This window comes from Pelophylax lessonae, assembly GCF_965119305.1.
Source record: "Pelophylax lessonae genome assembly, chromosome: 5".
Lineage (NCBI taxonomy): Eukaryota > Metazoa > Chordata > Amphibia > Anura > Ranidae > Pelophylax > Pelophylax lessonae.
In genome coordinates this window covers 410,928,073-410,942,853 of record NC_138772.1, presented here as the reverse complement: position 1 = coordinate 410,942,853, position 14,781 = coordinate 410,928,073, and the positions used below count along the sequence as shown (strand labels likewise).

The window sequence follows — 14,781 nt, the reverse complement described above, 5'->3', positions numbered from 1 at the left end:
GTGTTCATGGATGGGGTGTAAGGTGAGGATCACTGCCCCCTGTGTGTCCATGGATGGGGTGTAAGGTGGGGATCACGGCCCCCTGTGTGTCCATGGATGGGGTGTAAGGTGGGGATCACTGCCCCCCGTGTGTATTAATGGATGGGGTGTAAGGTGGGAATCACGGCCCCCTGTGTGTTCATGGATGGGGTGTAAGGTGAGGATCACTGCCCCCTGTGTGTCCATGGATGGGGTGTAAGGTGGGGATCACGGCCCCCTGTGTGTCCATGGATGGGGTGTAAGGTGGGGATCACTGCCCCCCGTGTGTATTAATGGATGGGGTGTAAGGTGGGAATCACGCCCCCCTGTGTGTTCATGGATGGGGTGTAAGGTGAGGATCACTGCCCCCTGTGTGTCCATGGATGGGGTGTAAGGTGGGGATCACGGCCCCCTGTGTGTCCATGGATGAGGTGTAAGGTGGGGATCACTGCCTCATGTGTGTTCATGGATGGGGTGTAAGGTGAGGATCACTGCCCCCTGTGTGTCCATGGATGGGGTGTAAGGTGAGGATCACGGCCCCCTGTGTGTTCATGGATGGGGTGTAAGGTGAGGATCACTGCCCCCTGTGTGTCCATGGATGGGGTGTAAGGTGAGGATCACTGCCCCCTGTGTGTCCATGGATGGGGTGTAAGGTGGGGATCACGGCCCCCTGTGTGTCCATGGATGAGGTGTAAGGTGGGGATCACTGCCCCCTGTGTGTCCATGGATGGGGTGTAAGGTGGGGATCACGGCCCCCTGTGTGTCCATGGATGGGGTGTAAGGTGGGGATCACTGCCCCCTGTGTGTCCATGGATGAGGTGTAAGGTGGGGATCACTGCGTCATGTGTGTCCATGTATGGGGTGTAAGGTGGGGATCATGGCCCCCTGTGTCCATGGATGAGGTGTAGGGTGGGGATCACTGCCTCATGTGTGTCCATGGATGAGGTGTAGGGTGGGGATCACTGCCTCATGTGTGTTCATGGATGGGGTGTAAGGTGAGGATCACTGCCCCCTGTGTGTCCATGGATGAGGTGTAGGGTGGGGATCACTGCCCCCTGTGTGTCCATGGATGGGGTGTAAGGTGGGGATCACGGCCCCCTGTGTGTCCATGGATGGGGTGTAAGGTGGGGATCACTGCGTCATGTGTGTCCATGTATGGGGTGTAAGGTGGGGATCATGGCCCCCTGTGTCCATGGATGAGGTGTAGGGTGGGGATCACTGCCTCATGTGTTTCCATGGATGAGGTGTAAGGTGGGGATCACTGCCTCATGTGTGTCCATGGATGAGGTGTAAGGTGGGGATCACGGCCCCCTGTGTGTCCATGGATGGGGTGTAAGGTGGGGATCACGGCCCCCTGTGTGTCCATGGATGGGGTGTAAGGTGGGGATCACTGCCTCATGTGTGTCCATGGATGAGGTGTAAGGTGGGGATCACTGCCCCCTGTGTGTCCATGGATGAGGTGTAAGGTGGGGATCACTGCCTCATGTGTGTCCATGGATGAGGTGTAGGGTGGGGATCACTGCCTCATGTGTTTCCACGAATGGGGTGTAGGGTGGGGATCACTGCATTTGTAAAGAAGGCTTTGGGGCACCCAAGAATGTCCAGCAAGTGCCAGCACCCATGAATTCTACAGTTGATTCAGCTGCAGGATCGGGGCACCACTACTGCAGAGCTTGCTCAGGAATGGCAGCAGGCAAGTGTGAGTGCATCTACACCCACAGTGAGGAGAAGACTTTTGGAGGATGACCTGGCATCAAGAAGGGCAGCAAAGAAGCCACTTCTCTACAGGAAAAACATCAGGGACAGATTGATATTCTGCAAAAAGTACAGGGGACTGGACTGCTGAGGACTGGGGTAAAATCTGGAAAAACCTTGTCTGGAGAAGAAAATGGGAGTGGTATCATCAGTCCTGTGTCATGCCAACAGTAAAGCGTCCTGAGACCATTCATGTGTAGGGTTACTTCTCAGCCAAGGGAGTGGGCTCTTGAACAATTTTGCCTAAGAACACCGCCATGAATAAAGAATGGTACAAAAACATCCTCCGAGAGCTTCTTCTCCCAACCATCCAATAACAGTTTGGTGACGAACAATGTCTTTTCCAGCATGATGGAGCATCTTGCCATAAGGCAAAAGTGATAACTAAGTGGCTTGGGGAACAAATCATCAAAATTTTAGGTCCATGGCCAGGAAACTCCCCAAACCTTAATCCCATTAAATCTTTAAGAGACGGGTGAACAAAAAACCCCACAAATTCTGACATACTCCAAGCATTGATTATGCAAGAATGAGCTGCCATCAGCCAGGATGTGGTCCATAAGTTGATTGGCAGCCTGCCAGGGTGAAAGTGCAGAGGTCTTAAAAAAGAAGCGTAAAAACACTGCAAATATTGACTCTGCATAAACGTAATGTAATTGTCAGTAAAAGCCTTTGACACTTATAAAATGCCTGTAGTTATACTTCTGTATACCATAGTAACATCTGACAAAAAGATCTAAAAACACTGAAGCAGCAGATTTTGTGAAAATTAATATTTGTGTCATTCTCAAAACTGTTGGCCATGGCTGTAGGCTGGGGATCACTGCCCCTTGTGTGTCTAAAGATGGGGTAGGTGGGTGTACAGTGGGGATCCCTGCCCTTTTTTGTCTTTGGGTGTATGTAGGGTAAGGATCACTGCCCATTTTGTGTTCATGGATGGGGTGTAGGTGGAGATCAGTGTCCCCCTGTAATCCATGGATGTGGTGGGTGGGTGTAGAGTGGGGTTCACTGCCCCCTGTGTAGCCATGGATACAATGGAGATCAGTGTCCCCCTGTAATCTATGGATGGGGTGTAGATCAGTGACCCCCTCTAATCCATGGATGAGGTGTAGATCAGTGACCCCCTCTAATCCATGGATGTGGTGTAGATCAGTGACCCCTTGTAATCCATGGATGAAGTGTAGAGTGGGGATCACTGCCCCCTGTTATCCATAGATAGGGTGTGGATCATTGTCCCCTGTTATCCATAGATAGGGTGTAGATCAGTGTCCCACTGTTATCCATGGATGGTGTGTAGGGTGGAGGTCAACGTCCCCTGTTATCCATGGATGGGGCGTAAGGTGGTGGTCTATGTCCCCTGTTATCCATGGATGGGATGTAGGGTGGAGGTCAGTACCCCCCTGTTATCCAATTGATGGGGTGTAGATTTGTGTCCCCCTGTTATCCATGGATTGGGTGTAAATCAGTGTCCTCCTGTTATCAGTGGGATTGGGTGTAGATCTGTGCCCCCCTGTTATCCATGCATGGGGTGTAGATCTGTGTCCCCCTGTTATCCATGGATGGGGTGTAGATCAGTGTCTCCCTGTTATCCATGGATGGGATGTAGATCTGTGTCCCCCCTGTTATCCATGGATGGGGTGTAGGGTGGAGGTCAGTGTCCCCTGTTATCCATGGATGGTGTGTAGGGTGGAGGTCAACGTCCCCTGTTATCCATGGATGGGGTGTAGGGTGGAGGTCAGTGTCCCCTGTTATCCATGGATGGGATGTAGGGTGGAGGTCAGTGCCCCCCTGTTATCCATTGATGGGGTGTAGGGTGTAGATCAGTGCCCCCCTGTTATCCATGGATTGGGTGTAGATCAGTGTCCCCCTGATATCAGTGGGATTGGGTGTAGATCTGTGCCCCCCTGTTATCCATGGATGGGGGTGTAGATCAGTGCCCCCCTGTTATCCATGGGTGGAGGTCAGTGTCCTCTGTTATCCATGAATGGTATGTAGATCTGTGCCCCCCTGTTATCCATGAATTGGGTGGAGGTCAGTGTCCCCTGTTATCCATGGATGGGGTGGAGGTCAGTGCCCCCCTGTTATCCATGGATGGGGTGTAGATCTGTGCCCCCCTGTTATCCATGGATGGGGTGTAGATCTGTGCCCCCCTGTTATCCATGGATTGGATGGAGGTCAGTGTCCCCTGTTATCCATGGATGGGGTGGAGGTCAGTGCCCCCCTGTTATCCATGGATGGGGTGTAGATCAGTGCCCCCGTTATCCATGGATGGGGTGTAGGGTGGAGGTCAGTGTCCCCTGTTATCCATGGATGGGATGTAGATCTGTGCCCCGTTATCCATGGTTTGGGTGTAGATCTGTGCCCCCCTGTTATCCATGGATGGGGTGGAGGTCGATGTCCCCTGTTATCCATGGATTGGGGGTAGATCTGTGCCCCCCTGTTATCCATGGATGGGGTGGAGGTCAGTGCCCCTCTGTTATCCATGGATGGGGTGGAGGTCAGTGTCCTCTGTTATCCATGGATGGGATGTAGATATGTGCCCCCCTGTTGTCCATGGATTGGGTGTAGATCTGTGCCCCCCTGTTATCCATGGGTGGAGGTTAGTGTCCCCTGTTATCCATGGATGGGGGTGTAGATCAGTGCCCCCCTGTTATCCATGGGTGGAGGTCAGTGTCCTCTGTTATCCATGAATGGTATGTAGATCTGTGCCCCCCTGTTATCCATGAATTGGGTGGAGGTCAGTGTCCCCTGTTATCCATGGATGGGGTGGAGGTCAGTGCCCCCCTGTTATCCATGGATGGGGTGGAGGTCAGTGCCCCCCTGTTATCCATGGATGGGGTGGAGGTCAGTGCCCCCCTGTTATCCATGGATGGGGTGTAGATCTGTGCCCCCCTGTTATCCATGGATGGGGTGTAGATCTGTGCCCCCCTGTTATCCATGGATGGGGTGTAGATCTGTGCCCCCCTGTTATCCATGGATTGGGTGGAGGTCAGTGTCCCCTGTTATCCATGGATGGGGTGGAGGTCAGTGCCCCCCTGTTATCCATGGATGGGGTGTAGATCTGTGCCCCCCTGTTATCCATGGATTGGGTGTAGATCTGTGCTCCCCTGTTATCCATGGATGGGGTGTAGCTCTGTGCCCCCCTGTTATCCATGGATGGGGTGTAAATCTGTGCCCCCCTGTTATCCATGGATGGGGTGTAGATCTGTGCCCCCCTGTTATCCATGGATGGGGTGTAGATCTGTGCCCCCCTGTTATCCATGGATGGGGTGTAGATCTGTGCCCCCCTGTTATCCATGGATGGGGTGGAGGTCAGTGCCCCCCTGTTATCCATGGATGGGGTGGAGGTCAGTGCCCCCCTGTTATCCATGGATGGGGTGTAGATCTGTTCCCCCCGTTATCCATGGATGGGGTGTAGATCTGTTCCCCCCCTGTTATCCATGGATGGGGTGTAGATCTGTGCCCCCTGTTATCCATGGATGGGGTGTAGCTCTGTGCCCCCCTGTTATCCATGGATGGGGTGTAGCTCTGTGCCCCCCTGTTATCCATGGATTGGGTGTAGATCTGTGCCCCCCTGTTATCCATGGATGGGGTGTAGATCTGTGCCCCCCTGTTATCCATGGATGGGGTGTAGATCTGTGCCCCCCTGTTATCCATGGATGGGGTGTAGATCTGTGCCCCCCTGTTATCCATGGATGGGGTGTAGCTCTGTGCCCCCCTGTTATCCATGGATGGGGTGTAGATCTGTGCCCCCCTGTTATCCATGGATGGGGTGTAGCTCTGTGCCCCCCTGTTATCCATGGATTGGGTGTAGATCTGTGCCCCCCTGTTATCCATGGATGGGGTGTAGATCTGTGCCCCCCTGTTATCCATGGATGGGGTGTAGATCTGTGCCCCCCTGTTATCCATGGATGGGGTGGAGGTCAGTGTCCCCCTGTTATCCATGGATGGGGTGTAGCTCTGTGCCCCCCTGTTATCCATGGATGGGGTGGAGGTCAGTGCCCCCCTGTTATCCATGGATGGGGTGTAGATCTGTGCCCCCCTGTTATCCATGGATGGGGTGGAGGTCAGTGCCCCCCTGTTATCCATGGATGGGGTGTAGATCTGTGCCCCCTGTTATCCATGGATGGGGTGTAGATCTGTGCCCCCTGTTATCCATGGATTGGGTGTAGATCTGTGCCCCCCTGTTATCCATGGATGGGGTGTAGATCTGTGCCCCCCTGTTATCCATGGATTGGGTGTAGATCTGTGCCCCCCTGTTATCCATGGATGGGGTGTAGATCTGTGCCCCCCTGTTATCCATGGATGGGGTGTAGATCTGTGCCCCCTGTTATCCATGGATGGGGTGTAGATCTGTGCCCCCTGTTATCCATGGATGGGGTGTAGATCTGTGCCCCCTGTTATCCATGGATGGGGTGTAGATCTGTGCCCCCTGTTATCCATGGATTGGGTGTAGATCTGTGCCCCCCTGTTATCCATGGATGGGGTGTAGATCTGTGCCCCCCTGTTATCCATGGATTGGGTGTAGATCTGTGCCCCCCTGTTATCCATGGATGGGGTGTAGATCTGTGCCCCCCTGTTATCCATGGATGGGGTGTAGATCTGTGCCCCCTGTTATCCATGGATGGGGTGTAGATCTGTGCCCCCTGTTATGCATGGATGGGGTGTAGATCTGTGCCCCCTGTTATCCATGGATGAGGTGTAGATCTGTGCCCCCTGTTATCCATGGATGGGGTGTAGATCTGTGCCCCCTGTTATCCATGGATGGGGTGGAGGTCACTGACATATATAGTGCCGGTGGATGTCGGGGTCCCCAGCCCTATCCTGAGTCTGGCCCACCCAGCTGTGGCCATGCAGCATTCCTCCCGGGATACCACCTCTCCTCCTCTTCCCCTCCCCTTATGATGACATCACAGCCCCTCCCCTCTTCCCTGTCTCTGATTCCTGTCTCCTCCCCCCGGGGGTTGGTGGATCTGCTGTGTCCGGCGATCTCCGGCTTCTCCTGTCCCCGGTGTGTTCCTGTCTTGTCCCCTGGCTGCTGTCACCCGATGGGCTTGTCCCCTAGTAGTAGATTGTCCGCTTCGGAGCTCCTCTGAGAGCCGTCTTCCGTCCCCCCCGGCACCATGAGGTCGCTGCTCCGGAGGTTCCTGCGGGTCTCTAACCGATCCATCTTCGCCTTTATCTTCTTCTTCTCGCTCTCCTCCTCCTGCCTCTACTTCATCTATGTGGCCCCTGGCATAGGTAAGTGAGGGGCCCGCCTGGGCTCTGATGGCTTCAAGGGGTGGGGGCTGGGGGGGTCCATCACACTTCAACACGGCCTGCCACTCCTTACCGGCCCCGGAGATCACACCGCTGTCATCTAAGGCATGGATCCCGGGGAGGGGGAGGGAGATCATTGGATCTATGTGTATATTAGAATAATCAGGGGATCACAGAGATCCTTGGGTTTACAGTATGTGTGTGTATATAGGAATAATCAGGGAGATCACTGGATCTATGTGTATATAGGAATAATCAGGGAGATCACTGGATCTATGTGTATATAGGAATAATCAGGGAGATCACTGGATCTATGTGTATATAGGAATAATCAGGGAGATCACTGGATCTATGTGTATATATGAATAATCAGGGAGATCACTGGATCTATGTGTATATAGGAATAATCAGGGAGATCACTGGATCTATGTGTATATAGGAATAATCAGGGAGATCACTGGATCTATGTGTATATATGAATAATCAGGGAGATCACTGGATCTATGTGTATATAGGAATAATCAGGGAGATCACTGGATCTATGTGTATATAGGAATAATCAGGGAGATCACTGGATCTATGTGTATATAGGAATAATCAGGGAGATCACTGGATCTATGTGTATATAGGAATAATCAGGGAGATCACTGGATCTATGTGTATATAGGAATAATCAGGGAGATCACTGGATCTATGTGTATATAGGAATAATCAGGGAGATCACTGGATCTATGTGTATATAGGAATAATCAGGGAGATCACTGGATCTATGTATATATAGGAATAATCAGGGAGATCACTGGATCTATGTGTATATAGGAATAATCAGGGAGATCATTGGATCTATGTATTTATAGGAATAATCAGGGAGATCACTGGATCTATATGTATATGGAGAATAATTAGGGGGATCATAAGATCTATGTGTATATGGAGAATAATTGGGAGGATCATAGGATCTATGTGTATATGGAGAATAATTAGGGGGCTCATAGGATCTATGTGTATATGGAGAATAATTATGGGATCATAAGATCTATGTGTATATGGAGAATAATTAGGGGGATCATAGGATCTATGTGTATATGGAGAATAATTAGGGGATCATAAGATCTATGTGTATATGGAGAATAATTGGGAGGATCATAGGATCTATGTGTATATGGAGAATAATTGGGAGGATCATAGGATCTATGTGTATATGGAGAATAATTCGGGGGCTCATTGGATCTATGTGTATATGGAGAATAATTCGGGGGCTCATTGGATCTATGTGTATATGGAGAATAATTGGCAGAATCATTGTATGTATGGGTATCTAGAGAATAATCAGAGGGGTTATTGGAACTGCAGTAGGTGTAAATATTTAGGAAATAATCAGAGGGATCATTGGATCTATGTGTATCTACAGAAGAACCCAGGGGATCTTTGTGTATCTAGAGGGAAATTGGAAGGATTATTGGCTCTATGTGTATCTACAGAATAATCAGAGGGATATTTGACTCTTTCTGTATCTAGAGAATAACCAGGGAGATCTTTGGATCTAGGTGTATATAGAAAATAATCAGAGGGATCACTGCATTTAAGTGTATCTACAGAATAACCCAGGGATCATTGGATCTGCAGTAGGTGTGAATATATAGGAAATAATCAGAGGGATCATTGGATCTAAGTGTATCTAGAGAATAATCCAGGGCATTACTGGCTCTAGGTGTATCTAGAGAATAATCAGAGGGATCACTGGATTTATGTGTATCTACAGAATAACCAGGGGGGATCTTTGGGTATCTTGAAAATAATCAGGATTATTGGATCTACAGTATCTCACAAAAGTGAGTACACCCCTCATATTTTTTGTAAATATTTTATTCTATCTTTTCATGTGACAACACTGAAGAAATGACACTTTGCTACAATGTAAAGTAGTGAGTGTACAGCTTGTATAACGGTGTAAATTTTCTGTCCCCTCAAAATAACTCAACACACAGCCATTAATGTCTAAACCACTGGCAACAAAAGTGAGTACACCCCTAAGTGAAATGTTTCCAAATTGGGCCCAATTAGCCATTTTCCCTCCCCGGTGTCATGTGACTCGTTAGTGTTACAAGGTCTCAGGTGTGAATGGGGAGCAGGTGTGTTAAATGTGGTGTTATCGCTCTCACTCTCTCATACTGGTCACTGGAAGTTCAGCATGGCACCTCATGGCAAAGAACTCTCTGATGCTTTGAAAAAAGAATTGTTGCTCTACATAAAGATGGCCTAGGCTATAAGAAGATTGCCAAGACCCTGAAACCGAGCTGCAGCACGGTGGCCGAGACCATACATCGGTTTAATAGGGCAGGTTCCATTCAGAACAGGCCTCGCCATGCTCGACCAAAGAAGTTGAGTGCACGTGCTCAGCGTCATATCCAGAGGTTGTCTTTGGGAAATAGACGTATGAGTGCTGCCAGCATTGGTGCAGAGGTTGAAGGGGTGGGGGATCAGCCAGTCAGTGCTCAGACCATACTCTGCATCCAATTAGTCTGCATGGCCCAGTTTGGATATTTTGACTTAGGGGTGTACTCACTTTTGTTGCCAGCAGTTTAGACATTAATGGCTGTGTGTTGAGTTATTTTGAGGGGACAGCAAATTTACACTGTTATACAAGCTGTACACTCACTACTTTACATTGTAGCAAAGTGTCATTTCTTCAGTGTTGTCACATGAAAAGATAGAATAAAATATTTACAAAAATGTGAGGGGTGTACTCACTTTTGTGAGATACTGTATGTGTATCTAGAACCCTTATCAGGAGGATCATTGCACATATGGGTATCTAGAGAATAACTAATGGGATCATTGGATCTACGGTAGGTGTGAGTGTATAGGTAATAATCAGAGGGATCATTGGATCTATGTTTATCTAGAGAATAATTAGGGGATCATTGGATTTATGTGTCATCTACAGAATAACCCAGGGGATCGTTATGTATCTAGAGAATAATCAGGAGATCACTGGATTTATGTGTTATCTACAGAATAACCCAGGGGATCATTGTGTATCTAGAGAATAATCAGGGGATCACTGGATTTATGTGTTATCTACAGAATAACCCAGGGGATCGTTATGTATCTAGAGAATAATCAGGAGATCACTGGATTTATGTGTTATCTACAGAATAACCCAGGGGATCGTTATGTAGCTAGAGAATAATCAGGGGATCACTGGATTTATGTGTTATCTACAGAATAACCCAGGGGATCATTGTGTATCTAGAGAATAATCAGGGGATCACTGGATTTATGTGTTATCTACAGAATAACCCAGGGGATCGTTATGTATCTAGAGAATAATCAGGAGATCACTGGATTTATGTGTTATCTACAGAATAACCCAGGGGATCGTTATGTAGCTAGAGAATAATCAGGAGATCACTGGATTTATGTGTTATCTACAGAATAACCCAGGGGATCATTGTGTATCTAGAGAATAATCAGGAGATCACTGGATTTATGTGTTATCTACAGAATAACCCAGGGGATCGTTATGTATCTAGAGAATAATTAGAAGGAATATTTGAGCTATCTATATCTAGTGAATAATCAAAGGGATCATTGGATCTATGTGTATCTAGAGAATAATCAGGGGGATCACTGGATCTATTTGTGTATTTAGAGAATAGTCGGGGGGAGGGTTGTTGGATCTATGCGTAAAGAATAATCAGGGGGATCATTGGATCTATGTGTATCTAGAGAATAACCAGGAGGATCATTGGATCTATTTGTGTATTTAGAGAATAGTCGGATCTATGCGTAAAGAATAATCAGCGGGATCTATTTGTGTGTAATATTATAAATGAGATATCTCCATGTTCTGTCATGAGTAGATGTGCTCCATGTCGTTTCATGCACATCACCCAACAAAGGCAATCCAGGGAGAGAAGGATCTTTGTAGTCCTTCCCCCCCAGTATGGGTCTCCCTATCTCTTCAATGAATGGTTTGTAGATCTAGGTACACGTACGTATTCAGTGCCAAGATGAAGTGAGTTGCCACAACAGGTGGTTGAATGGTTGCTGTGCGCGGTGAGATTCCTGGTGCTTCTTATAACACACCGGTCTGACCATTGAATAAGACCACGGTGAGCTTCATTCACCTCTGTCATTAGCTTTAATTGTATGGGCCGATTTATTTTGACAGCTATGATGGTTTATTTGTCTCTGGATGGTGATCTGAATTATTTGGTGTTCTTTGGAGGTTGGTAAAAATTCACCATTCGGTTGGTTCAGCAGCGGGACATCCAGGATGAATGTGTGGGTTCATGTACTGTATGCAGTGATCAGTTATCCATGGACATCCAGGATGAATGTGTGGGTTCATGTACTGTATGCAGTGATCAGTTATCCATGGTTAAAACTGACGGACCCAAACCTGACCAAGACACAGCCAATCAGCTTTCTAGGAAGATGACTTTGGGTCAGGTTTCCACCATGCCAGTTGAACTGTATTGATCAGCGCAGGCTTACTGCAAAGATCCATGGAAAGCACTTGTTCTCTGTGTCCTGTTCACTTCATAATGCACGTCGGACATGTGCAAACGCAGAATCCTATCATAATACAAAAAGTTTACATTTTGACACTTAAACGCTTTAAAATAAAGTTACAATTTTGACAAATTATTAAATTTGAACTAAACAATGAGCACAAAACTGGAGCCATTTTCAATCGCAACCAATCAGATTTCACCTCTCGTTTTATATGGAAATAAAACTTCTATTCGGTAACTATGGGCAGCAACGCAAATTGTATGCTGCAGTAGAATTCATGTGTCTTTTCTCTATGAAATGAAAGGCAAGACCTGATTGGTTGCTCTTGGGATTGTCTCCAGTTTTGTGCTCCTTTTTGTTTGCTTTTGTTTTGGTTATCTTAAAGAAAGTTAGGAAAGGAGTGACTTTTGTTTTGGAAATGGGTCATCTGCTTGTCATGTGATTAGACTAGCAGTGAGGCTGATCGGACAAGCCGTAGCGATAATCACATGGTGTAGTAGCTGTCAGAGGAACAATAAGGTGACAGTCTTTGTAATTTCAGGCATGCTTGTACATGTATGAATAGTGTGGTATAGGAAACATTTCTTGTCTCCCAAAGCAACAGGTTGACGCCATTTCTAATTTCTGCAGCCCTGGATTGTTTCTTTGGTTGCTATAGGCAACAAGTTCACACAGTGCATTTCTCATACCTCAGCCCTTGTGTTGTCAGTTCAGAGAAAGGGTGCGTGCGTTGATCATTGTCAGATATAGGAATTGGGCTTTCAGTCACACCAAATCCCACTTTGAAATTGTGCAACTTCACTTAAAATCACACAATTTCTTGTCAGTGCGACTTGGCTGACATCTGTATGATTTCATGCACAGATGTCTATGCAAGTCGCACCTAAAATCAGTAAAAATAGTCTCAGAGTCGCACCTATTTGAACAGTTCTATCAATAGGGTGCAACTTTTCATGCGATATGGATCTGTCAAATTGCATGACAAGTCGCTCCGATGTGACCAGGGGCTAAGCTTACAGAATATCTGAGTTTACTGCTCTTAGGGTCACTACACATGGTATGATATTGTCATACAATATTTAAAAAAATCGGTTTTAGATTTACCAAATCTACGTAATGTGATGACCCACCTAATATGATCTGTCCAATCAGGCAGGCCCTTGCTCTATGTAGTTGTTGAAAGATCTATAGGAGATTGTACAATCAGGTTGTAATGTGGTGAGCTTTGGGCAAAAGAATATGGATGGCATTATACCATTGGGTGGGGTTCAGCCTATCAAGTCATCAGATGCCACCTGCCTCCTTCATTAAAGCAGAACTCTGAACAAATGTTTTCCCTCATGCATTGGGGCTGTGCCCGCACTGCACCAGCTAAGGCCCCTTTCACACTAGTGCGACTTGTCCCACGATTTTGGACCGCAAAATCGCATGACAAGTAGTTTTCCATTATCTTCAAAGTCGTTTCTGCACTACTTTGGCACGATTTTAATGCGTTTTGAGGTATATAGCCCTGAGCCATTGCTCAAAATCGTGTCAAAATCGCGGTAAAATCGCATTGCAAAAGTGTGAAAGGGGCCTTAGTGCTCATTTTGTTTTAGGGGAGAGGGCAGGTGAGATATACTTACTGGACCTGCCGATCCTCCCTGCGGTCTTGAAAATGGACTGTTCCTGGCGTCAGTACGCGCCATAGACCAGAACAGTCTACTGCTGGACTGTGGGGCTGAGTGCAGTTTTCCGGAGGATCGACAGATCAGGTGAGTATGTGTTCACCCCTAGAAAAAACAGTTGATCCATGTGTGCGGGCATAGCCCTATTACATGGGGAAAAAACATTTTTGGCCGGAGCAAAAAAAAAAAAATGTTCCCATGCAGTGGGTTGTACCTGCACTGCACAGGTCATCTGCTTGTATTTGTCCCAGCACAAGATCAGTCCCCCTGATAACAGCGCACCCCAAGCACTGTATATGCCTTTACAGAGGTCTCCTGGGATAGCCACATAACATACACTGAGAGGCATCTACTGAAGCATGCAGGTATAGGGTAATGTCATTCCCACCAGGCAAGAATGGAGGTTGGAAGCAGGGTGGGTCAGGAACTGAAGAAAAGGTAAATACAAAAATGTAACAAATTTTAACCACTTGCGACTGGGCCATAGACAAGGCGTCCTCAGTCGGAAGGGGAATACCAGGATTATGGCTGCAGTGATCTGCCATAACCCTGGTATTGTTTTTTTCATCCGGCGATTCTCTAACCGATAAAAGTGGTTAGAGCGGCGGATTTGCCCCCCTCCTGCCACTTCCCAGTGGTTCTCCAGCTTACCTGGTAGCCCCGAGAACGGATCCGGCAGTTGCAGTGGCTGGTAACAGAGATGAGCGGAGGAAAGATGGCTTCCGCTCCTCTCTATGGTCTAGGAGGACCCGAGCGACGTCATGATGTCACTTCTGGTTCCTGCCCAATGTAAGCAAGGCCATTTTTAGCACTAGATCAATGTTTTTTATTTATTTTTTTATCTAATGCTTTTCATTGTAGAGGAGGGGTTTAGGGTCCTATTGACCCCAGATCTCTCCATGAGGAGGACCTGTTGCTGCTTATTTCTATCACAAAGTATGTTTACATTCATTGCAATAGGAATAAGGCTATGTTTCCACTATTGCGGCTACGAAGTCGCGCTACTTCTAGCGCGACTTTGTAGTGTGGCTTGTTTGCGGCTACTTCTGGGGACTTCAGTGCGACCTTCCTTCTATGAGGGACAAGTCGCACTGAAGTCGGCCCAAAAGTAGTGCAAAAACTATTTTTCAAGTCGCTGCGACTCAAGTCGCAGCAGTTAGAACGGGCCAAATTGAAATTAAGGGCTTTTGACTTGCTGTGCGACTTGACGTGTCAAGTTGCACAACAATTCGCAATAGTGGAAACGGAGCCTTAAAGATATCAAAAAATGTTTTGAAGCGCCCCATCCGCCCGTGCGCAGAGGTGAATGTTACGTAGGTCACGCCCACATATGTTCACTGTTTCCAAACCATCGCCATGAGAGCAATAATTCTAGAACTAGATCCCCTCTGTAACTCTAAACTGGTAATCTGTAGAAACTTTAAAAGCATCATCTATGGAGATTTTTAGGTACCGTAGTTTTCCGGAATTCCACGAGCATGTGCAATATTAAAGCATGACATGTTGGGTATCTATTTCCCCGGCTTAACATCTATCATATTTATTTATTTTTTTAAAA

The 14,781-nt window shown here is 47.5% G+C and overlaps 1 protein-coding gene across 1 annotated transcript in view; it reads left to right on the top strand.

Annotated features, from left to right (window-relative positions):
• The first annotated feature begins 6,707 nt into the window (after positions 1 to 6,707).
• Positions 6,708 to 14,781, top strand: part of B4GALT6 (beta-1,4-galactosyltransferase 6) — a 148,710-nt gene continuing 140,636 nt past the window's right edge. Inside the window, exon 1 of the mRNA XM_082258603.1 lies at positions 6,708 to 7,014. Within this exon, the coding sequence (XP_082114729.1) occupies positions 6,897 to 7,014 (118 nt within the window). The 5' untranslated portion in view covers positions 6,708 to 6,896. The remainder of the gene's footprint in view (positions 7,015 to 14,781) is intronic.